A 25,533-nucleotide genomic window follows, 5' to 3' on the forward strand; every position below is an offset into this window, starting at 1 on the left:
TGCAGTACAATGTATCTTGTGATTATTGTGCTAATTAGACTTGTGAAACTGATACACAGGGAAACATAAATTATGACTCAAAGTTGTGCATTCCTGTTTCCAAATCAGCTGGCAATACGAAGTAGTTTTATGGTTTTCAAATACCCAACACTCATCAGCATGAGCTACACAGTGTAATTCTCAAAGGAATGTGTTGCCGAGTGACAGGAAAACAAAAAATATTGAAGCTAATCCAGATGGATAGCAACTGCAGTAGAATAAGTTGGGATATAGGATATTATGGTGTGAGGCAGTTCGTGATTACATATGAAAACCTGTCCAATAGCAACTGACAGTTAACCATCCCCACCCCCCACCCCTTTAAAAAAAGAGTTATATATATCTGAATATGATGATAGTTGCTAAAAACACATTACCAGCCTAGAGGGAGATGTTCCTCCGTTTCTTGCCAAGATGCTAGGAAGAGAGAGAGAGAGACAGAGATGTGATAAAGTGTGATTTTTTTCTGCCCCCAGGTTCCGCTAGAGACGTTTTCCTGTACACTGGAGAAGTGCTTTATGCTGCTGCGGAGCATAGAGAGAGTAGATGACTCCAACATGGAAGGCAGCCAAGACACAGTCATCCCTTCCCACAACGCTGTGAGTATATTGTGATGTCCTTCTGTGACCATTAAAAAAAGTTGTAGCTATTAACCCTAAACAGGCCGGGCTTTTTGGAGGGGGATGTGGGGAGTTAAAGCTTTTCTTATATGTGTTTAATCAACACTGCGCTGTTTGCGTGTAGTTTTTGTGGAAACTGGGGGAAGGGGAAATGCTTAATAACAGAAGGCAAAATAACCAACTGATATTCATATTGCATATTTGAGTTATGTGCAATGAGTTAATCTTTGTTTTGTGAGAGCGAATTTACTGAACGTGACTAAACTTTAAATGAATGGATGTCTTGCTGTCAATATCATAATTGTATCCATCTCTACTGACGAACAAATTGCCACAGACTGCAAAGTCCCCATCCTTACTCTCCTTGCAGGTTGTGATACCAGCTGGTCACATGGCCACATTCGTGGTCACCGTGACGGCGCCCCTAACAGAAGGTCAGTTTATTGGAGAGGTCATCTTCAACACTCCGTTTGAGGAGAAGAGGGTACTAGCCATCCTGAAAACAGTGGAGGGATTCCTCAGCGTCAGACCGGATTATATCACCATGAAACCGTCTTTCCCGGTGAGCAGATATACCCCATATTCACAGATTCACATGTGATGATAATGATGATGATAGAAAGCACGTAATAATCATCATTAATTCTCTATGCACTTGATATCAGAAATGGAAATCTACAATCATTAATGTATGAATTTGTGAATGAATGGAGGAATGGATAGTCAAATGCGGGTATTCATTAATATTTTGTAGTGAATGGATATGAATTATCATGTGTGTGTGTGTATGTGTGTGTAGGACACCATGATAAAAAATAATCTATGCCCAGACTGCTTGTCTAATATGAAGTTTCTGCTTTTGCATTCAGTGTTTGAAAAGTGTGTTTATATGTGATTTATTGATGCCTATTTAGTGTTTGCATGCAATTCATAGTTGTGGTCATGAATATGTGGAGTGTTTGACATTGACATGATTTGCTCTTTCTGACTCAACATTGTAATGAAGTCCATTTGGGAGCAACATCACGCCGATGAAACACACATGAGTGTAATTAAAGCTTTGACTGTTAAGTGACAGTGGCATGATAAAATACTGTCTAATTATTTGTGTTTTCTATTATTATTAGGGGTACACACAGTCCCAAAGCATCACAGTAACCAACAGTTTCAGTCACCGCCTTAGAATAGAGAGTATAGCATCAGACCCTCCCGACGATCGCTTCTACTACAAGCCACCCGTCAAAGTCACCCAAGTAGAGGTTGAAGCCCATAAAAAGCAGAAGGTAAATGGCTTTGGTTTTAGCAGTGTGTGTGTATTTATGTATGTATGTATGTATGTATGTGTGTGTGTGGGGGTTGCTTTGTTCCCTTCTGTTTGATGTGTTTGCCTTTTCTTTATCCTTGTTTATATACAAATTTCTTTCTTTTTCATTCGTAATATTGACAATGTGGAATTTATGTTGTCATAATGAGTGTATTATTTTGTAATTAACTAATTTGTATATTGTTTATATGAAAAAAGAAAGAAAAATAAAAGATTGACAAAAACAAAGAAGTGTGTGTGTCAGTATGTATGTTCAATTGTATGACACTGTATGTGCCCTGTTAGGTAGATGATAGGACTTTCTGGTGAAGATGATTGCCAAGATGGTGACAAAGGGACAGTTTGTGTGATGAATGAGTTCCTGTTTTAGCAGAAACTTTAAATTTTGTTGACATCCTCATCAGCCTTTTCATCACCGTGGCTTGAATGTTTTTGATTACAGCTTAATAAGTGATTCAGTGGGAACTAATACTTTTCGCACCATACAAACATCAGTCGGGGGGGGGGGGGGGGGGGGGGGGGCATTTCATGTCGGGACAAATTTGCTCTCATCCAATCAGATGCAATTATTTCAGTAGCATTAAACAGTTTGTCAGACAAAATGCTTCGTGAAATGCCCCCCCAGTTCAGGAAATATGATCTGCAGAGAATGCTGCCCTCATTGTCATGAGAGAATTGAACAATGATTTTGCATCACTTTTACAAGTAGCACTAAATGCTTCAAAACCCAGCATAGCAGATGCAGAATGTATGGATGGTTGCAGTTTAACTTGTACCCAATTCTTTTCCATCTCTTTTGTACAAATGATTATGTATTTTCCTTAAGTATTGCTTATTTGTATGTTCTTCTGTTATGTATCTTTTTCAGATTGGAAGAATAGTCTTTGATGCCAGAAAGTCGTGTGCTAGTGACTGCTATGTAGGGCTGCCAGTAAACTCATTAAGTAAGTGCAGAATAGAGTGATCACCGTGACATGATGACTTACTGTTTGAATGTGGGAGCTGAGACAATCTAGTTACAGTACCACATTTCAGAGACTTGATAATCAAGTCTGAGTAAAATCTAATACTTATGGAGACAGAGCATGTGAAAAAATGACACCGAATCTATTTACTGTCTTCCCTCCAGCCTGTGGGAGATTGCTGTTAAAGTGGAAATTTTTGTGGTGTGGAAATCTTTGTACATTTTGCATGACCAGAAACGAGCTCGAAGATTAAAGCATGTGAATGTATTTACCTGTTGTATGTTCTTTGTACTTTGTGCATATTCAGGTAGTAGGGATTTCCAGTTTGTGAATGTGGTATAGTATATTTTGATAGAATTATATATGCCATTGATGCAGTCTGCAAGAAGTATTCATACATACTTCTGCCCTCCCAAGATATTACCGTGATTTTTCCCCTCTCTTTCTGCCATTCAGACCTGTGGTTGTCATCCTTGGCCTTGCTGGATGAGACCCAGGAGATAGACAAGCTGTCCTATAACTACCTACGCAACAAGTGGTACAGACTCGTGGAGTCTGGTGACAGAAGGTAAAGACAAAAGTAGTGCAGGGAGCAACTTCTTTTTTTCTTTTCTTTTTAAGGGACCAGTCACCTCTTGTACATCTTGTGGTGACTTTGTGAGCTGAGAAGTTCTGGTGTTTCAACCCGTCCTTGTTGACAAAAGTTAATGATACATTCTTTTTTAAGATATGTTGGAAACTTGTGATGCTGTTGAGTAAATTTACCATGTTTATGTGACGAGGGCTCAACACAAAACAAAGAACAATTTACAGAAAAATTGCAAAGCAAATTGTAACATGTTTTTGTTCAAAATTGTTCTGTATCATATTCTTTAAATGATGTAGTAAGCCTGAGGAAAGCCAAACACTTTGACAATGATGGCAGAGTTTTGTTTTGCACATTTTTACAAATTCAGTGGGAGTTGACTACGTGAATATCTTGATTCATGACAAGACAGCCATTCTGTCGTATTGATTAGGTCAAAATATTAGGCATACAAAAAAATGTGCTCATCAATTCAGTTATTTTTTTCCCCCTATGGGGACCGTCACCACAATCAGTATGACAAACATTCCCAAGTTATTAGGTAATTTGATGTCTTCATCTTCATTACCATCAATTACATATCAGAAGTAAAGTTTGCAGAATAGGTACAATAGTCAAATCACCATAACTGCCTGCAGTATGACCCTGACCTCATGATGATATGAGACAGACCTTCGTGGAATTTTTGTTTGTTTGCTTCCCATTTCAAATGTTCAGGCACTTTCAGAGCAGCATCCTATAAACTGGATGTATCTTGTATGAGGAAAGGCTTCTAGTCCTAGCAGAAACTTTCTTACGATTCCTGTTTGCAGTGCTAGCACTCTAGTATCACAGCAAGGCATACATTTTGTAATGCAGTATCAGAGAAACACTGATTTAGTCTATGGTTGTCTAGCAAAGACTGGTTTATTTCCTATTTGCAGTGTGAATACGACCATGTACCTGAACAGCAACCTGGTGAAGCAGATCCCAATTCAGGTACAGGCAGAGCTGGAGTGGCCCAAGCTAGCAGACAGAAGAGAGGCCAGGTTCCCACTCACCTACATCGGTAACACATCGGTGAGCACTCTTACTACGTACTCAGACACAAAGCAGACACTGACACAGATATCCAGACACTAGCACAGATCACTCAGACACAAACCAGACACAAACACAGATCATCCAGACACAAACACAGGTCACTCAGACACAAACTAGACACTGACACTGATCGCCCAGACACAAACACAGATCATCAAGACACTAGCACAGATCACTCAGACACAAACCAGACACAAACACAGATCACTCAGACACAAACTAGACACTGACATTGATCACCCAGACACAAACACAGATCATCCAGACACTAGCACAGATCACTCAGACACAAACACAGACCATAGAGATACTAACACTGATCACTCAGACACAAACTAGACACTGACACTGATCGCCCAGACACAAACACAGACCATAGAGATACTAACACTGATTACTCAGACACAAACCAGACACTGACACTGGTCGCCCAGACACAAACACAGACCATAGAGATACTAACACTGATCACTCAGACACAAACTAGACACTGACACTGATCGCCCAGACACAAACACAGACCATAGAGATACTAACACTGATCACTCAGACACAAACTAGACACTGACACTGGTCGCCCAGACACAAACACAGATCATCCAGTCACTCACACTGATTACTCAGACACAAACCAGACACTGACACCTCGATCTCCCAGACACAAACACATATCATACAGACAATGACACGGACCACAGACGTTACTCAGACAATGTACACGCTTGAATACTTTTGTTGATTTTCTTCGTGGACAATCAGTGTGTTTCATATGGCCATTCTCTTTGAAAAAAATAATGCATTTCTTGATGTTTTTGTTGGTGCTTTGTTACAGTTGGACATGCACTGCTAATCATGGTTTAGTCCTGAAGGGGTAATTCTAACGTAATATGCAATATTAATCAGCTGAGTTATGTTTGTGTAATGGTATTGTAACCCTCCTTGGACCTGTTGACATTGTACATTAATACATCGTCCCCAGGACTGAAAGAGTTCAATCTCTGTGAGACTGCATCTGTACTAGTGAGGTTTTAATGTACAATTGTATCTGTCTCTTTTCTCTCTCCATTTCCCATCTGTTTTTTTCCTGCCTGTCTGTCTGTATGTTTCTCTGCCTGCCTGTCTGTCTGTCTGTCTGTCTGTTTGTCTATCTATCTATCTATCTATCTACCTATCTGCCTGCTTGTCTGTCTGTCTGTTTATTTGTCTGCCTGTCTGTCTGTCTGTCTGTATGTCTGTCCTTCATTCTCTGTCCATCCGATCAGACGACGGAGGTGGTGTTGATGAACCCGACAGACAGACTGGTCATAGCTCAGCTCCTTCCCATCTCAGCCTACCAGGACCCAGCTGGTGCGCTGGACCTCCTCACAGACAGGTAAACATTGCATGCACTTCATTAGTCAAGTGATTGATAGTAAACATGAAAAGTACTTACAGAATAATGAATAACTCATGCAGTGTGAGAGTAACAGTATAGATGTGATTCATAATCTAGAGTAGATCAGTGAGAATGGATGCATGAGTTCAGTTTGGAGTGGTGCAAATATGTAAGCTGCAGCCAAGTGGTATTAACACTGTTCCAAAGTTAATTTAACTGATAGGTTGCTATTTTAAGTAAAATGGGTTAGTGATGATCCTGAATTGGCACCATTTTCCCCCATTCCCCCTATGTGTCAAATGACATTGAGTCATGCATCCAATTCTTCCCCCTCCCCCCCCCCCCAAAAAAAAAAAAGCAGGAAAGAAAAAGAAAAAAGAACAAGACATTACCATACACCATTTTACCAGAAATGTGCTAGAAATTATACAGATTCATGACTCCACTTTTGCATGGTATACTCTAATTGGCCAGTCAATTTCAGAAATTTTGAGGTCCATTGTATAGGATAAACTCAAAGTGCATACATGAATTTCTTCAATTGTCAAAATGATTTGATGAGTTAATTTATTTTTGTATTGATGAAGTGAAAAAATATATGGTATGCACCAGGTACAGAATGATAGAAATAGGTTCAGAAATACAGTAGTTATGAATAGAATATTTCTCCTCTTTTTTTTTTTGGGGGGGGGGGATGGGTTTTGGTGTTACATTTGGAAAGAAGACCTCGTGATTTGTAAGCAATGGAAATTTCTCTGATATGGCATTATTTTGTTTGTTTTTTTACACATTATTTAAGCGACACTACCTCATGCATTTTAAAACTAGTACGAGTAGGATGCAAGTATGTGAAATCAGTATAATTGACTATGATTCTTTTGTCTTCTGGATGAGAATGCATGTGATTGAGAAAAGCTGCTAGATGTGAAAAGTTTGAATGCTTTTTGACATTAGACCGCATTGTATGTCTTGTAGGTTGCTAAATTATTATTTTTTTCTATTCTTCCCATTTCTCTTAACTGCATTTCAACCTACCAGCAATGAGCAGATGGATCCTGAGTTCATCGAAATAGACGATCCTAGTGTGTTCTTTTTAGCAGATGTTAAAGATAAGGTGAGTCCAAAGAATTAAAGTACATAGAATTAGAATGTGTTCGAATCATGTGAACCACTGTCACCAGTCTCAATGTCGGTGCTCTCCAGCAGAACATCATAATTTTTAGCCCATTGTTCCCTGATTGATAATTTTTGAAGTGTGTAGTAACTATGAATGTGTGCCTCGTTGTTGTTTGCTGAATCGTAGAAAAACATCCCAAGTGATGTCATTGTGTATCCTAGTAAGACCAAAATATTTCAAGATTCTATAAAGAGAACCATGCAATCAGACTTTGACATTTTTCTCCCCATGTAGCTTACAATGCTTCCTTTGATGTTATTTATCAGTAAAAGTATAGATCTAAAATAAATTTGTATGCATGAAATGATGATGTTGATAATAGTGATTAGATACCTCTTGTTCGTAGCCACATCTTAAAGGTCAGTTAGCCTGAATGCAGGGTAACGTCTCTGTAACCGACATCTCAAGACCTGCATTGGTGTTGCACCTCTCCTTACCAGAGCATAGAAACTGATGAGTAGTTAGAAAAGAGAGTCCTGTAAATATCGTGTCCTATCATACCTCCATTTGTTTTTGTTGTGCAGTCGTCGCCAGGAAAATGCCTGAAGTCTCACAGAGAGGCGGTGGAGAGCGCCACCGGCGTGACGCCGAGTGCCGATGCTACCGTGGTGGCCCTCAAGCCACGCCAGAATGTCACCGTGCACATTGGCTTCAGACCAACGGACACGAGAGAGAGATATTCCCTCATCCTCATCAGGTTAGAAGCGCCCTCTTTTGAAGTAATTTCAGATGCTGTCTTTTCCCCATAGAAACAAACCTAATGACTCCTAACTAAAGTTGACGCTCTATTGATTATCACTTGGCTAATGAGAAACAGGTTTGTCATTTAGTGACAGTATGAGGAGCTACAATGTCTCTCAGGCAACAGCAAAACCACTTTCATTTTATATCGCTGAAATTGTAATAATCACTATCACTCATGAAATTCATAGCAGTTATATTTTGTAGCTTTGTCTATACATTTTGATTTTTGGAAATACAAAATGGGAATAAGATATTCTGCATTGTCAATACACCCATTTTTGTCACATTTTTATGTTTTAAAGGAAACAACAAAAAGGAACTGATAGAAATTCTGTGTGTGCTTCTTTCTTACGAGACTTGCCCCCCCCCCCATCTCTGTTCCTCATACTTGTGAGTTTTAAAGAATTTACTGGGAGTACATCAGTAGCTTGCAGTATATCAGTGATGAAAGAAGAAAAAAAACAAACCAACTGTTACGGTTTCCGTAGGAACAACCTGACGGTCTTGGATGCTGTGGCAGTACAAGGCCAGGGCGGGGCAGGGGAGCTACGCCTGAACAGCAAGCGCCCAGGGGTGAACAGCAACCTCCTCTTTGAGCTCAAGAGTAGCCACCTTGTCGATTGCAATAGTAAGTTCCTCATTTCACTGCAGATATTCTGATGCTGCTGTGTGAAAAACATTAATGTGGTTTAATGAGGATGAATATGATGATATTCATTCATACCATGGCACTGACGATTTGTCCTTCTTGATAAAACGTGATATATACAAGAAATGAATTTTATAAACATGAACTCTCTCTCACACAGGAAAAATGAAAACTGAAGTTTGCATTAAACTCACTAAAAGCCTCATAATCACCAAATTCATGGTCATAAAACCGATTGAAAAATGATCAGTATACTGATTAAACTGGTACTTTGCATTGTTCTGTGATTGACATGTCTGCCAAAGTGCTTTCTTTGCTGATTAATACAGATGTGTGGAAACTAACTGCTAGTGAATAGAGCTAATCCACTTGATCCCCATTGTGCCACTGTGACCTTCACATGGGAGTGAGGCACATTGTTAGGCCTGAGTGTGCTGACGAAGTTATAAGCAAGTAAAGTATGGAGGAATTGTCAGAGTATTGAGGCAGGAGCACAACGTGATACAGCTGAGTGGCTGGGCACATCACAGATTGATAAAGACCGTATGATGAGACCATCAACAGTAGTCTGTTAACATTATGTGGAAAATATAGAACAAACTACAGGGGACTTGCTACGCTCTCATGGAAAATAATTGGTGGCATCAAAATGTTACAAAGCTCAAATCTTCTTGATTAGTTCAGTTTGGTAGTAGATTGTCTGCATTGATATGTAGGACTTTTATTGAGCCTTTGTTTTAAACAGTCTTGAACTCAAACGGGATAAGCGTGATAGTAGATTGTTTGCATTACTCTAGAGAGATACATTTAGTGAGTTAATGTTCAATTTGATGAGAGCCCTCTCCAATCTTTTTTAATGGGAAAAAAAAAAATTCTAGTGAAACTCATTTGTGTTGTTGCTTGTCTTCAATCAAAATCAGAAACATCTCCCAAGGCGAGGAGCCCTCCCAACTTCACCGTGAAGCGTACCTTTAACATGAAGAACACTGGCCAGCTACCGCTGTCCATTGACACCTTCCTGATTAACGGGAGACTGTGCGAGGGCTTCGGCTTCAGGGTGCTGCAGTGTCGTGCCATGGAGATCCTGCCCAATGAGACCAGGAGGCTGGATATAGCGTGAGTCTTAATATTCAAATCAGGCAGCTCTCATAATAGATTAAGTCTTCGGGACCGGCATTTTCTTTCATAATATCAACATTTTGTGATAGCCTGCTGCTCTTTGTGTATAAAGACGTATTAGTTTTGGGACCTGAATATTGTGACTTTGTTGTAAGCAAAATTTTGTCTTGACTGTATTGGTTATAATGGGAGTGCACTGGGTTGATAAGGAAGACTGTGCAGGGAGGACTGTGTACTATCTTGGTAAATTTGGAACAATTTTGTTGGATTGTTTTTGTTTTTTCAATTTTTCCACCGCTTCAACACCCCTCCCCCTCCCCCAATCTGTGAGTGCAGGTGCGGGTTAAAATGATGAACACCCTCTGTCCTAATCATGAGATAGACTTTGTGTCTCATCACTGTGCGTCACTTATTTTAACTCCCTGCATTATATTCCTGAGCCAGCCAGGACTCGGCCAAGTGGTATCCTAGATAACAGTCTGTGCTAAGCAGTGTAGTGGCAGAAGTAGTACCAGTTGTCCAAGGGAATCATGGTAATATGATGTCCAATGCTTTTCCAACAAGCTCCCCGAGGAAAATAAAGCAAACAAACGCTCTCCTTGTATCTACCATGGCAGGTTTACACCCGACTTCACCCTGAACCGTGTGACCCGCGAGCTGGAGGTGGTGGCGTTCACCGGCGAGACGCTCTCCTTCACGCTGATAGCCACCCTGCCGCCAAACATGCTGGCCCCTTGCACGGCCGCCCTCCCCCGCCCCCACTGGGAGATCCCCCTCCACCTGCTCTCCGTCTGCCTCATGACGCTGCTCTTCCTCGTCATCGTCGCTGTCTCCTACCTGGAGATGGTGCGCTACCTGGAGCCCAGCGGTGCCTCCCGGGCCAAGCTGTCGGAGGAGGACCGGGCGGAGCTCGAAACTATCAAGCCATTCGACCTGAGGAACATCGCGGGGTTGAAGATGTCGCAGCCGTCGTCGACGACCGCATCCACAGGGGGTGGAGGTGACAGAGGGGGTGATGGGGGAGGAGGAACAGCATCGTCAAACAAAACAAAGTCAAGGTAAGCCATGCTGCTCACTATGTTAGCTGGTCTAGGTCACAATGGTGATAGCTGGTCTAGTTCACTATGGTGATAACGTCAAACAAAAAGTCAAGGTAAGCCATGCTGCTCACTATGGTGATAGCTGATCTTAGATCCTATGGCACACTTCTGTGGGTTTCCAACAGTCATTTGAACACCTAATCTGTCTTAACTTCTTGGAATTTAAATAAATTTGTGATTTGATTCTTAAGTCATGAATATTCAGTTGTATATTATGCATTCTTATTTTGTCGTGAGATGTCTAGTGAAAATTGATATGTGTTTCCTTTCCTTCTATTCCTGTTCTGACTTCAAATATATGAAAATATAATTGATTGAGGAGAAATGTAAACCTTAAAGTGAATGTGATTCCATTTTGTCCTCTATTTCTTTCCAGAGCAACAAGCCTTCTGTCTGCTATTGGTTTGTCGGGTATCGGTGAAAAACTGAACATATTTTCAAGCAGCCGGTCGGGGTCCAAGTCCCGATCAGCAGCCAGTTCAGTAGCCAATAATGCCCGACAACTTGAGCGGCAAGGGTCCATGGACAGAGAGAAAATCAACAATATTAGCAGTACTACCGCCTCGCAGCCCCAAAAATTAGGCAGCAGGTCGGCTGCCGGTCAGGCAACGTACTCGTCGCACGACCGGAAAGGGGCGCGCAGCAAGCGGACCCTCCCGCCCGACTTTGAGAATAACTTGGAGTCGGTGTCACACAGCAAACATAGTGAATATAGCAATGGTAGAGTAGTGAGCAGCGAATTGGTGGACGAGAGTCATGCCAGCATGCCAACAGACTACGACACTTCTTACCGAAAGCTCAACACCCGCGGCAGAGCCAAGTCAAGAGAGTACACAGCGGGGAGAGATGACACCGAGAGACACAAAGTCCATAGGTCAGAGGTCAAGGACCTTGACAGGGACGAAATATCATCAACGACAACCGAAGAATCCAACGCAGAGTCAGAGTATTCAGAGAAGAGCAACAGACAAGTAAGCCCAACTTTCCCCCTATTTTAACTTCTGCTCTAACCAATCATCCTTACAAATGTTAAAGTCTAATGTCTGCGTGCTTGAAAGCACATTTGATATCTCATGTTAACGGAGCGCGTCTACTGCCATTTTAAACGATAGATAGATTCGGAAAGGCAGCAGACTCATTTACATGTGTATGTGTCAGCTCAAACAAGAACAGAACTGAATTGGAAGGAACGACTGATTTGTTGTGAAATTCTGTGAAAAGTAGAAACTGAGACTATCGTAAGTGTGATGCTGAAAACATTTTTTTCAGCATAAGTTACTGTGGTAAGTTATTGCTGAAAAACAGTTCTCAAATTTGTGTGAGATCAAGTCATTTAAAAGTAACAAGAGTCAGTTGAGAAAAAAAGTCATGATGTCTTCGACAAAGACAACTTAATAGTTTTAACTGATGTGATAATATGGAGGTGAGCCTCATCAAATGCTGGTTACCTGCGTTGTCTTGCAGTATGTTGACGACGACGCCAGCCTGAGTGAGTCGGGCGTGTCCACGGCCCCGGTAGAGGACCAGGAGACCGAGACACAGCGCCTCCCATCCCAGCGGTTCCACAACGTGAAGAGCAAGAGCAAGGTGCGCAAGAGCTCCTCCAAGACCGGTTCCAAGTCACCCTTCAACGGCGACGTCTGCAGACCAAGGTTAGGACAAGCAGATTCTTAAGATGTTTAGTGACAGATGGCAATCATGGGAAAGACAAATATTCATTGATTCCATGTAACTTATCTAGCAACCCATTCTTTGAAGTGAGTGAACTTAGATAGCTGTCTCTTTCGTAAAAGGACTGAGATTTTCAAATCTTGTGTGAATGTTCCGTTTCGGCTTCATATCTGGAAACTGAAGGATAACATTGATTGGAAATAGTTTTTCCATGGATTGTTATGCAACACACTGTAGTTTGCGATGTACATACTGTTGCTTCCACTTAAGGCCACTTCTTCTTGAATGGGAGTTGTGGTAATGTCATTACTTGAAAAGCAACCAATGAAAATATTCTTGTTTTCTTTTGACGTTGCAGCACTTACGAACTACCATACAGTACACCCTTGGAGAGAGGCCGTCGCCATGACAACAATGAGAAAGAGCCAACCTCGCCACATTCTATCGCAGCGAAGATTGTTAAGGCCACCAAGAAGCACATGAAAACTCCAAAGGGTAAACCTGACTTCCTTAGCTCTCAAGAGCAGTATTTCTACCCACTTTATACACCATATACTTCGCAGGGTTTTTATTATTGTTAATTTTAAACATGCGAAAATATAGACTTTAATCCTGACATTAATGCAACGTCACGTGCATGTACACATTTCTCCATCTATTACTGATTGGAGAATGGAGTGACTGCCTGACAAAAAGGAGGCATCCTGGTTCAGTGAGCTCTGCAATCGAATTCCTTGTGGATACCTACTTGCAAATCAGTGTTTTTTATCTCTGTGTAACATATTATGTATTACTGTAAACGTGCATACTTAGCACATTTTGTGCCTCTTGAAACTATTTTCGAAAACAAAAGCACACACATTTTTTTTGTGCTTGTTATATGTAATGCTACCGAATATTTTCAATCCCCCAAATTAAAAGTAAGCAAAATTCATTTTGGCTGAGCGCAAAAAAAAAAAAAAAAAAAAAACCACTCCTGCAAATTTTCTTTTTTCTTTTATACAGTAATCACTTTATTTGCCATGTCATTTTGGTGGTACACTAAGTGGCAGGAGCAGAAAAGAGTTACCATTGCTATTCTCATTGATCATTGCAGTAGTTAAGCAACCAGACAGTGATGCTACCAGCACTACGAGCAGCGAACCTGACAAGGACTCGCCCCTCCCACTGTGGGACCAGGCCAAGCCCATCCCATCTGGCCCCGCCCACCAACGCCCCACGGCCCAGACCCAGCAACCCTCGGCAGCTGCCGGTCAGGCCGCCTCCCTGCGCTCTGGCCCTGTCGGCAGCGCCAGCACGCGGCCCATCAGCTACAGCAGTGCGGTGTCGGGCTCGGTCATTGGGGAAGGGGAATCTTCGCCTGCCGTGACAACCAACGTCCCAGTGACTCCACCGGCTACTCTCGCCACAGTCAACAATGCTGTCAAGCCCAAATTGGCAAAGCAGCTATCGGCACCTGAGAAGTCTGCGTTCAGTACTGTTGGCGAGAGTGCGTCTCACCCTGGTAAGACTCTCTGATGCAACTCCCCAACTATTTTGTTATTCAGTTTCAACGTTTGTTTGCAGTTTGCTCGTATATGAACATTTCTGCAAGATCAACACTGAAAGCTGCTGATATCCAAGGTATGTTGTGATGTCTAGTGACCCACAATTAGTATTGCATTATTCATCAGTCTTCCTGTGACTGGTGCTAAAATTAGTCATCATCTGGGTGTTCTTGTTTTCTTTTGTTTGTTTTTCTAGAAATCTGAAGCATGTGAGTTACTGCCTACAGGAAAGAAACTCTTGAATCAATGTGTATGTACCTTTCATCATGTGGAGCCCATTTATGCTGTCAAGATTGCGTTCTAACTCTTAGTTCACTCTCTGCTCATATATTTTGCTGCATTTATCAGGGACCATTGGCACCAAACAGAGCCAGACCAAGAGTGGCAAGCTGCGCTCCGCCGTGCTGCCCAACCGGCCCTCTCTTTGGGGGCCGGCGGGAGTGGAGGCTAGCGGCAGCAGCTCAGACACCAACAGTGGATCATCTGCCGGACCTGCCAGGTAAGAGCAAACTTACCTCTTTTACATGTGTGCTTGCCAGTAGGTAGGGACAGGATTGGGGGAGGAAGGGTGTGTGTTATCATCGCAAAATGTAGTGGAGATGACTTCATTCAAACTGCAGGTATTACAGTGAAAGTGTTCAATGTGCCAGAAATGTTGTCGAGAGACATGCTGACTGTCTAGTTATGGATGGATGTTGTTAGCTCTTAGCAGATTGGTCGCTAGATCGATGCCTTCTCTACGATGCGATTACATGAGTATTAGGTCAAAGATTGCTGTTGCCCAGAAATAATGGAGATATGTAAGGCGCAGGAATGTGTAGCAAAGATGGAGGTTGCAGTGTTTGTACCAAGAAAATGATGTTTCTGTGGAGAATCAAAAGTGTGTGGCCACTGTGTACAGACTTCAGGATGTACCTCCTTTCATTCGACTAGTGACAATGCTCAATATACAAAATGTATATATTCTCAATAATGGGATGTATGTGTATATGAGTAAATTAATATCTCTTTCATTGTATGTTTCAGTTGTTGATTTTGCCATCATGGTATGCTTGTACACATAGAAGCAAGGAAAGTGTTTTTCTAGACCTATCACATACATTTTCCTTCTGGTTCTCTCCCAAACTCAGTCCCAGTTTCTTTGGATCTGGCATCAGCAAGCTGGACCAAGGTTCTGGACTGCCCAAGGCCAAGAAACGAACCATGCCGAATGCGTCTCATTTCCCATTTGGTGGAGGTAAGCCTGAGGAAATAAGTACGCCCATTGTGAAGTGATTTGTAAACAGGGATGTGTAATGCAAAGAAGACCTTGTTGATATGTCTGATGATGAATGAGTATAGATGATAATCAGACGGTTTGGTATTTTGTTTATGTTTATATATTTTGGACTACCGCAGTTACTTGAGATTTACTTTAGATGAACTGCACATATCTCTTTGTTGTATGTTCAGGGTTAGAGCCCAGATCTTTACAGTGAAGTAAATGTGGGTGAGCCTGGTGTAAGAGGAAGCCTCTATTAGCCAATTGACGTGTTTGATTTGGACTATAGATATTGTGCAAGGTCAAATATGAATGACAAGCACACTCTTAAGAGCCAGCGTCGTGGGACAGTTGAGATATAGTGCCTGTTAGAAGACTCTTTAACCTTTAATCCTTTTACGTTCTTTTGCCATGCAGGAGACCCCATGACATCCTCCCTTTGGATGCCCCACCCCACCACCTCCGTGTCTGCACCCCCTGGACTGCCCCCACCCCCATCCAGCCAAGGTAAATGATATTGCAAGGGCTCAGGCCATTTTACTCTCTCAAATGGGAACCCCCTTGCACATGTCTTTCTCTAAATCATCTGTTGTGTTCTTGTTTTTTGTGCATCTTCTTTATATTATGCTCTAGAAATATTTTCTCTTGGTTTAGGGTGCACTTTGTACAATTTTGCTTATTTTCAGATTGTTATGATAATCAAACTGGTAAAACACTCTGTCAGTTGAACAGCAATTTTCTAGTAAAATGTTGTGCTTGACAGCTATGTAAGGTTAGTGATTTTGTACAAACTGATGTCAAATATTCTCAGCAGTAAACACACATCTCTGAGAGAAATACAAATTCTCATCCATGAAACTGCCTCATTTTTTGGTCTTATTTTTTGGTATTATTGTTTTTGTAAAATGGATGTCCATGTATTGTAAAGTTTACCAGAAAGAGAGAGACATGCAAAGTAACGTAAATAACACAATTCTATGATTTACTGTAAATGGAATTGTTTTTGCTTTGTTCAGAATGATCTGAATGTGTGTATGACTAATTTGTCAAACGAAGCTACCTTGATTTTTATGCCTCCGCCACGAAGTGGTGCCGGAGGCATTATGTTTTCGGGTTGTCCGTCCGTCCGTACGTCCGTACGTCCGTACGTCTGTACGTCCGTACGTCCGTACGTCCGTACGTCCGTCCGTCCGTCCGTCCGCTTTCGTTTACGCGATAACTTGAGTAATATTCACTGGAATTTTACCAAACTTGGTCCAAGTATGAAGTATGATGAGGCAATTATTTGATTAGATTTTGGGTGAAATCGGCAAAAGGTCAAAGGTCAAAGGTCAAGGTCAAATCATGAAATTGTATCCGTTTACGCGATAACTCGAGACTGGATGGAGTAAATTTCACCAAACTTTGTTGGAGGATGATGTATGATGGGACAATTAGTTGATATGATTTTAGTGACATTGGCAAGAGGTCAAAGGTCAAAAGGTCAAGGTCAAATGCTACAAATGTTGCAATTCCCCCCATATCTATGCAATGCCCAAAGGTATTTTCTTGAAACTTGGTTTGGACATGTACTACTGCGTAAAGATTCTCCAGAGAGAGTTTCATGTCATAAGGTCAAAGGTCAAAAGGTCAAAGATTAGGTGAAAATGTTGCAATATCACTTTTCTTGCAAATGGTTTTAATGTATCTTCGTGGAACTTGGTACATACGCATGTACTGACTGGCAGGGATTATCTAGGGAATTTAGGGGTCATGGGTTAATAGTCAGGGGTCAAAGGTCAAGGTCAACTCCTCAAAATTTTACTATTTCCCTCATATACTAGTATATGCAATGCTTGCATTATTAGTTTCAAAACTTATTACATGCATTACCTAGTGGAGATTCTCTTGGAAATTTCCAGCCAGAAGGTCAAAGGTCAAAGGTTAAGGGTCAAAGGCCAGGTTTCAATGCCCCCCCCAAAAAAAAAAAAAAAAAAAAAAAAAAATCAATTTTGTACCGTCATTACACTCTTTCTTCATACCTTGGAAATTACTCAATGCATAAACTTATAAAACGGTCTGTCAGAATTCAAGTAAAAATTCTCAATTCCCCAAATATGTGTACCTGCACTCTTAGAAAATTAAAGCAAACCCAGTTCAAGACATTTCTGACAAACCTGTCATTTCAATATTTTGCCAGTTACGTGAAACTGTCATGGATCACACATTGTGAAGACATTGTACTATACGCCTATTGGGAGAATCATGCATTATGGCGGAGGCATCAGTCGCCATAGCGACATTTCTAGTTTGATTTTCTTTTTTTTGGGGGGGGGGGATGTTGAGGGTGTAAAAAAAAAGTGATACATAATAGTTGAAATGCTCTATATTGATATCCCTGAGGTGCAACATCATGTAAATGGGACTGCCTGAAGGTGATGGTATATTCAATGAAGTATCTAATACTGTTTATGTTTATCTTGATTCCAGCGCCAGGTAGTGACTGGCTGGGTTTTGGGGTAATGATATCTACATGAAAGTATCTAGAAAATTTGACTTTTTGTGTTGATTCCAGCACCAGGTAGTGACTGGCTTGGATTTGGGGTAATGATTTCTACGTGAAAGTATCGAAAGTTGTTGACTTTTTTTTTTGTATTGATTCCAGCACCGGGTAATGACTGACTGGGCTTTGGGGTAATGGTATCTACATGAAAATATCTGAAATCATCGACTTTTTTGTTGGTATTTCCTGCACCAGGCACTGACTGGCTTGGCTTTGGGGTGAGCCGTGCCCCGATAGGGAGCAGCATGTGGGAGACCAATCCCACCAGTCCACCGGCATCCAGTGCGACCACCTGGTCCACCAATACCGGCTCTCCTCATCACACCCACTCGGTAGGCAGACAGTTTCCGAAAACCTTTTGTGTTGATGGTGATGGGTGACATAGTAGTGATGACTCCGTGGAGGATGGTGGTGGTAATAATGGTTGGGGAAAATTGGTAGACGTAACGCTGTTGCCTTGGTAGGTTTTTCGACAGTGCCGCTCGTTAGTAATTGACCAGATGGTGATGATGATAGCTTTGGAAGCAGCTGTGATGGAGGTTTGATGGTTAAAATAGGTATGATAGTGATTGATGATGATAGTGCCAATGATGATGATGCGAGGGTGATGATTTTTTTTTAAAGTGCTGGCATTTTAATGAGGGTAGTGAGGTTGGTTTTGGTGATGATGATGATGATAGTCATGATGGTGGTGATTGTAGTGAAGCTTTCCATTGTTTCTGGCAAATGCCAAGAGTAAATGTGAAAAAGTAGAATGCAATGCAACAAGATTGAGACTGTTATCATAGCTGTGACAAAGTTATTATGAAAGACAAAAATGGCTTCAGATGAGCCATCATAAAAATAATGATAGTGATGGAGATGATAATTGATATGACTTTTCAAAAAAAGAACAAATTATCATTACTACCATCCTTGTACCTATTGAACAAGTAGTGTATTTATTGCCAGAATTAGTAGAACTCTCTCATTCCAGTGCCTGCTATGCTAACTTCCACATCTGACATATTCCACGGTATGTGCGCAATTTAGTTTCATTATAAAAGGGAGTAAGTCAGTCATCTTTTTTTCCTTTTTTTACTATATGCACAGGACTTCAACCTGTGGTCGAGTTCCTTGCCCCAGAGAGACAACTCCTGGCATGGATCCGGCCCCACCACCCTGTTTGACAACTCCATCTGGAGCAGCCCGTCCGACACCAGCGGCGGCTCCCTGCTGGAAACGAGCGGAGTTCTTTCCGGCTCAGACCAAGAGGTGAGACAAGGCGTATTGACCGATTCTGTGACGCGCTATGTGTATTTTTGGCATGGGCGCAGCCATAGTGGGTGTCTTAGCCGACCCCCCCCCCCCCCTTTCCTCTTCCCCACCCCTCTCCCTACATTAGCGCGCGCGCAAAATGAAAAACTGCTTTAGCCAATGGGCGTCTCGTACTGAGTGCGCGAATGCTTGCTTAGTGCGCGAACCTTTGTTACAAGTGCGTGATAAACATGTTGCCTGGGGTGGGGGAGAGCAGGGGGGGGGGGGGGGTCGGCTCAGACACCCACTATGGCTGCGCCTAGTGCCATGAAATGTCTGCTGCCCTCAACGAACCCGAATCGGTCAATACACAGAAATGTCATCTGGGCCCTGTTTCATAAAGCTGTTTGTAAGATTACGCACAACTTTACGAACGACTTAAATATGGCAAGCTAAGTTTGTTTCCTAATCATTGCTGATTTCGATATAGCTAAAGTTGAAATTTGCTTATGATAATGATTATTCTTACAGTACATGTTTAACAGACATTTTTAGTTGAAAGTGTACTTTTGTCCCATTGTAGATGAACTATTGACGTACAGTCATACTTTGTTAAAATGTAAAAGAAAGAAAAATAGGCCCACCAATTTGGCACTTCATATTCCAGTCGTTCGTAAAGTCATCCATAACTTTACAAACAGCTTTATGAAACAGGGCCCTGTTACTTTTTTTGCAGGATTTTGTACTTCACGTCTTTCTTTGTTGTCGTTGTTTGTTGGGGTTTTTTTTTGCCAAAAATACCGTCTGTTTCATGGGAAATATTTTTTTCCCACATCAGATTATATTTTGACACATGTCTATTACAGAAAGGATGAAAATACTGCTTTTCCACCCCAAATGTACTTTTTTCAGCCTTTAGAATACTGCACTGCTGTTAACAAGGTTGGCAACCATGTGAACGGTCTTTTTACAATGTTCAAACCTCACCTTGTGTACAGTGATAATGAAAAGACATCAAACAAATATATTTGCATAGATATTCATAAATAGGCACATGATTACTTACTTACTTGTGATTTCCAAATTTTTTAGTGCCAGTGAAAATTGATTGTAACCCCAATTTCATTGTTATTTCCTTTTTTTGATATTTTGTCTTCTCATCCAGGCAACTCCACGACCTTTTGACCCCTTTCAGAGCGGCATCTGGGGGCCCCCTCGTCATGGGGCGGCACCCAATCCCTGGAATGACATTAATGGATCAGACAAGTAGATAAAGAGCATAAAGACTGTTGATGTGTAGACAAAGCCTTCTCTCCCATTTTTTTGGCCGCCTTCTCTTACATGTTTCCTCATATGAAGAGCTCATTTGCAAAAGGGGTTAGATCCATTTTTGATGAAAATTGAGCTATTAGCATTGTTGCACAGAATTCCATTTGAGTTAATTACAGTGAAAATTTCAAATCCAGACAAACATTTGAATAGAAATTATAGCAAAATTAGATTTTGATTTTCCGTACACTTGTGTACAAATTCTCACAAACAACCCAGTTTTTCTCTAAAGTACTAAAAGTGGATCTAGCCCCTTTTGCAAATAAACTCCTCATGTATTTCCTTTACTCTTTCTCTGTCCGTCCTATCTCTTGTTTCTCGGTCTGTATGTCCACCGCATTCACCCCTCTCTTTCCATTCACTGGTCGTTACTGTATGAGCTGTTATTTTCGCGAATGAGGAGGTCACAGATATTTTTTGTGAGATGTTGTTTTCGCGAATTGACACCGAGGCTATTGCAAATGCGCTGTTACCCTAGCGCGTGGCGACATTTTTCGCGTGTTGTTAAAATTTGCGTCCGTTTCTGATTTGCAAAATTCACGAAAAATAAGCCCTCAGGAAAATAGCAGCTTATACAGTATAAGACTGTGGTGTGTATGTCTCTGTAGACCTACGTCATTTTCCTCCTTTGTCTTTGTATATCTAATGCTACACCTGTCCTCGTTCTTTTGTGTCTTGTTCATGTTTAAGAGAGCATTTCTTTCTATCGTACCGTACTCTTGTCTGCAGCCTGTTTGTCTTATCCATCATTCACACCACTCCTTCTCCTGTTTGCCTTTTACTCCTCGTGATCTGAAAGATATTCTACTTTTAATAGAAAACCTTCAGAAAATATTCCTTCTCTTTCATATTCATCTTTGTTCTGTCTATACCCCACAGACACAGACACCATCTTTAATTCAAATCTGTCCCTCTCCTCTCCTCTATCCTCCTTCCTTCTCTTCCCCTCCCTCACTTCTCCCTTCTTCTATCCTTCTAGTCACTCTCCCTCTCCCCTCCCCCTTCCCCTCCCCTTCCCCTCCCTCTCCCCTCCCCTCCATCTACTTTTTCCTCTCTTCCCTCCCTCTCCCATCCCTCTCCTCTACCCCTCCCCTCCCCTTCCCCTCCCCCTTCCCTCCCCTTCCCTCCCCTTCCCCTCCCCCTTCCCCTCCCCCTTCCCTCCCCCTTCCCCTCCCCCTTCTCGTCCCTCTCCCCTCCCTTTCCCTCTCCCCCTCCCCTTATCCTATCCCCTTCCTCCCCTTCCTCTCTCCACTCTCTCCTTTCATTCTTCCCATCTATAGCCATATTATTCCACTCTGTTTTCTTTGTTTGTTTGTTTCTATCTCTATCCCATTGACTCTATCACCATCCTTGAATCATTGTCAGAGTGCATTGCTAATTCTTTCCTCTTCCTCCCTCCCTTTCTCTGTGTCTTTGATTTCCTATTGCCTCCTTTTCTCACTGTTGAGTCTGGCTCAGATTATCTGTAGTGTTTACTGAACTTCTCTTTGTGATGTCATCATAGGTTCCAGCAAGTACATCTCAGTGTTAAGTGTGTATGTGAAGCACCAAAAGGCATGTCAATTTCAAATGGAACTCTCAAGTCTCAATTGGCTGATTCATTTGTCTCTGTTGTAAGAGTATGGAAAAACACAAACCTTTAGCCTTTTCAGTAAATAAATCTCATTTGTGGTTTAGTATTGACTCCTTGAACTAGATATGTGCAATTAGGAATAACTTTACTGTAGATTCTGCCAAGATGTCGTAGACAATTTACAAAACTGAAGAGTTTTGATGGGTGGTTATCTTGACAATTATCTTGCAATGTGGTATCTTTCATTCACCATAAAGAATGCCAAAGCTCAATGTACTTCATTGTTGGCTTGTAGAAGACGAGTGCCTAGGGGAAAGTGTATGCCAACATGGTATATATATTTTTTTTTTGCACTGTTGAATTGTTGAGTATTTGCTAATTAACTATTTTCTATGATCACCAAGTCGTCTCCTTGGGCCTCTGTTGCCATATGGACTCCTAATGGCTTAAATTATTTATTTTTATATTTATTTTAAAAAAAAGAAGAGGATTCTGGAGAACAAGGGAACATCAGAGTTATAGAATATAGCAAGACTTAATCAATGTTTTTGAAGGAATTAAGATCACAATGCGTGTGTTCATTAAGTTCTGTCAGTCTGTACATAATGTGGGGGGAAAAAAAAAAGAATTTTAAGACTGAATTTTTCTACACCTGACAATCCTCAGAATTAGTATTCTAGAACCACTGCAGATCATTTGCCCAAGCCATGTGTGTCAGGTATGCGCTTCCGTTACATACTTATGTGCACTGTTTAGTTTATTGAAGGCTTCAGCCCGTGTTCCAAAATTACTGAATGGTTTTGAAGCTCAGAGGAGCTCTTTTACCCATTCCCTACAGGAACCTGGCGGCCTGTGTATTAAATCTATGGGGATTTCAGAATTCGGCACGGAACAGGTTTCGCCAAACAGTCAATTAATCCCTTTAGCTGAGACTACTGACAAATTGTGGTTGCAATGTTAGATTAAATAGGTAGGCCAAAAGGCATCTTCTGTTGAGATCCAGATAAGGATGCTACAGGCATGCAGGAGAAAAATCAAGAGAACTCATTGACATAAATGATGATTTTCGGTTTTATGCATGTTTTTTCTGACATCAGTGACCATCTGGAAATTAAAAATTGCTGGATAGGATAGTTTTTATAGTAAAAGGTGCTTGGCAGATATGAGAGCATTTCTAGTTAAATTGCGTAGTTGATTTACCACTTCATTCGATCATCTCTTCAGCAATAACATATCTTCTTCTTGACGTCAAATTTTGTGTGATATTTTTTTCTTCTTTTAATTTTAGCTGAGAGTTATTCCTATTGTACTTTTGATTTGGCTATGCATTGTGTGCAGCCTTGCATCTGTGTCGCCCTCTTTTTGTCTGCGCTAATTCTTCCTTCGTGTTTTCTGTTTCAAGCTCTTTCAAATTCTGTCTTCTCCAAGTGCGTCAGCCATTTTGGGTTTTCTTCTCGTCAAACCAATCCAATTCAAAAGGCATTGGTGCAAGTGATGTTGAGGTGTATATACTTCCATATATTGTAATGCAACCATCCTTTTTTTTTTTTTCTGCAGATGGCCCATAATGTGCTTCACTACTAAATAATGTTTCATTGGTGTGTGTACAGTACGTGTTGTTTCATTGAGATGTACTTGCTGAAAATGGGAGAGAAACGGCAGTCTACGTAACATCACAGTTAAAGCGTGTGTAGCTATTACTGAATGTGAGACGTGCGCAGCGGATGGTATATGTCATTGTTAAAGAGACATGTCAAATATGCCAATAATATATACCATGGCTTATGTTAGTGGTTGTTTCATTGTTTAATCTATGGTCTGGTTTCATCATGGTGATGGATGACAGTGATGCTTAGGGATCTGAGAAATTGTGAAAGCTTACTTTAAAAACTTCCTGCATCTAGTGAAATCATCTGGACATAAGGAAAGGTTTTTTTTTTTCTTGCGTAGACTAGCAGAGATTATTGACTCAAAAGTGTTGTGACGTTCAACTTAAAGATTTAAACCATTCTACCTTTTTCAGCACTCACATCGGTTTGATTTTATAAATGGATTCTACATTTTACAGTCTTTCTGCTCTTTTCTTTTTGCGATGAAGAAGTAAATAGCTGGCATGTAGAAGACGAAAAGGTTTATGTGTGGAATGGAGATTACGATTGTAATGGGTATTTGCTGTGTATTTAAAGGTCAAAAGACCGTGGGTTTTTGCCTCTCTTTGTGCACCAATTATTGAGGTAATGTTGTCAGAGTATACAACAGAAGAAGACTTCTTGGTGACATAGTGTCTTGTTGCATCGTCGGATGTGTTCAAAGCATTTTTGAGCACCGCGTTTTATTTTCTCCAACTGTTTTGGTTGGAAGTGGCACAGTCTCTCTCTCTCTCTCTCTCTCGCTCTTGTACTCTGCGACGACAAGCAACGCAATCAAAACGCTTTTTAGACGGCGTTCCTCTCCACTTAACAATGGAATGACAAGACTTCAGACATTTTCCTATGCAACTATGTTGAGCTTTGCTATGACAAAGTTAATCTACCATTGTTCAGCACCATTTTACACTGGAAAACGATATTACTACGTTCAAAAAAAGAATAAAAGAAGAAGGAAAGGACCACTCTTGCTGTTTTCAAATAAAAAAGCTGGAAAAATTATGGTGGTGTTGTGGCACCATATTTAAGGGGCATGTGACTTGAGGAAAAAAATATGATAAAGTCTGCCTTGCTGCCACTTGCCATTGTGTGGGTTTAAAGTCAGCATTTTTTGTTACAGCAGAGAAATCTCTTTCTACCTTTCTCTGGTTCAATAAAATAACAAAACATATTACATGACAAATATTGATCTATTTCTCTCTTCTTATTGGGTGTTCCTCTGTGTGTGTGTGTTTGTGTGTGTGTGTTTGTGTATGTGTGTTTGTGTTTGTGTGTGCATGTGTGGTATTTATATATATGTGTGTGCATGCATGTTTAAAAAGATGGTATAGTTATGGTTGAGATGGGGATTCAGATTTTAACTTTCTGCAAGGTAATTAGAAACCACTTGTATGGAATTTTGAAGAGGATACAATTCTAAGAGGATTAAAAGTTTATTTCATGAAAATATGTTATGAAATGGCTGAGATATCCAAAAACAGTGCAAAACAAAGTGGTCCTTATAAAAGGAGGATCCACTTTGTTTTTGGATATATCAGCTGTTTCAAAACCAATTTTCGTCAAGAAAATTCGGAATTCCTCTTACTCTTGAAATTGTATGCTCTTTATTATCTCATAAAATTATGTCACAAAAAGTTCAAACCTATACTCCCATCCCACCAAACTATACAACCCCTTTATACTTTGAATTGTTCTTGAGAATTGCAAGATGATACAAGTGATATGAGCTCGCAATATGCATCATAGACATGACACCTAAGGTTTGAAAGGAATGAAACCCAAATATGTGTGGAGTGAAGGAATGCAGCAATAAAAGTAGAACACATCAGCATCAGTGTGAGGAAAATCTTTTGAAAATTTAGAAATTTTTACAGTTTTGGTGCAGCCATTGCTGGATGAGAAGAAGACCATAATGCTTTATGATGTCATGTATTGATAATATGAAAA

General features: G+C 40.9%; 1 protein-coding gene across 1 annotated transcript in view; it reads left to right on the forward strand.

Annotated features, from left to right (window-relative positions):
* LOC139737354 (transmembrane protein 131-like) overlaps positions 1-20,363 on the forward strand; it is a 60,155-nt gene extending 39,792 nt beyond the window's left edge. Inside the window, exons 12-33 of the mRNA XM_071648031.1 lie at positions 516-638; positions 1,030-1,221; positions 1,787-1,942; positions 2,852-2,927; positions 3,405-3,516; positions 4,458-4,593; positions 5,880-5,989; positions 7,031-7,106; positions 7,694-7,866; positions 8,402-8,541; positions 9,483-9,678; positions 10,299-10,739; positions 11,158-11,752; positions 12,246-12,433; positions 12,811-12,947; positions 13,549-13,956; positions 14,348-14,498; positions 15,130-15,236; positions 15,678-15,767; positions 17,998-18,134; positions 18,895-19,056; positions 20,204-20,363. Coding sequence (XP_071504132.1) covers positions 516-638; positions 1,030-1,221; positions 1,787-1,942; positions 2,852-2,927; positions 3,405-3,516; positions 4,458-4,593; positions 5,880-5,989; positions 7,031-7,106; positions 7,694-7,866; positions 8,402-8,541; positions 9,483-9,678; positions 10,299-10,739; positions 11,158-11,752; positions 12,246-12,433; positions 12,811-12,947; positions 13,549-13,956; positions 14,348-14,498; positions 15,130-15,236; positions 15,678-15,767; positions 17,998-18,134; positions 18,895-19,056; positions 20,204-20,308 — 4,011 coding nt within the window. The 3' untranslated portion in view covers positions 20,309-20,363. The remainder of the gene's footprint in view (positions 1-515; positions 639-1,029; positions 1,222-1,786; positions 1,943-2,851; positions 2,928-3,404; positions 3,517-4,457; positions 4,594-5,879; positions 5,990-7,030; positions 7,107-7,693; positions 7,867-8,401; positions 8,542-9,482; positions 9,679-10,298; positions 10,740-11,157; positions 11,753-12,245; positions 12,434-12,810; positions 12,948-13,548; positions 13,957-14,347; positions 14,499-15,129; positions 15,237-15,677; positions 15,768-17,997; positions 18,135-18,894; positions 19,057-20,203) is intronic.
* The last annotated feature ends 5,170 nt before the right edge of the window (positions 20,364-25,533 follow it).

This window comes from Diadema antillarum, unplaced genomic scaffold, assembly GCF_040938485.1.
Source record: "Diadema antillarum isolate AM-2024a unplaced genomic scaffold, OU_Dant_1.0 seq00000690_RagTag, whole genome shotgun sequence".
Classification (NCBI taxonomy): Eukaryota; Metazoa; Echinodermata; class Echinoidea; order Diadematoida; family Diadematidae; genus Diadema; species Diadema antillarum.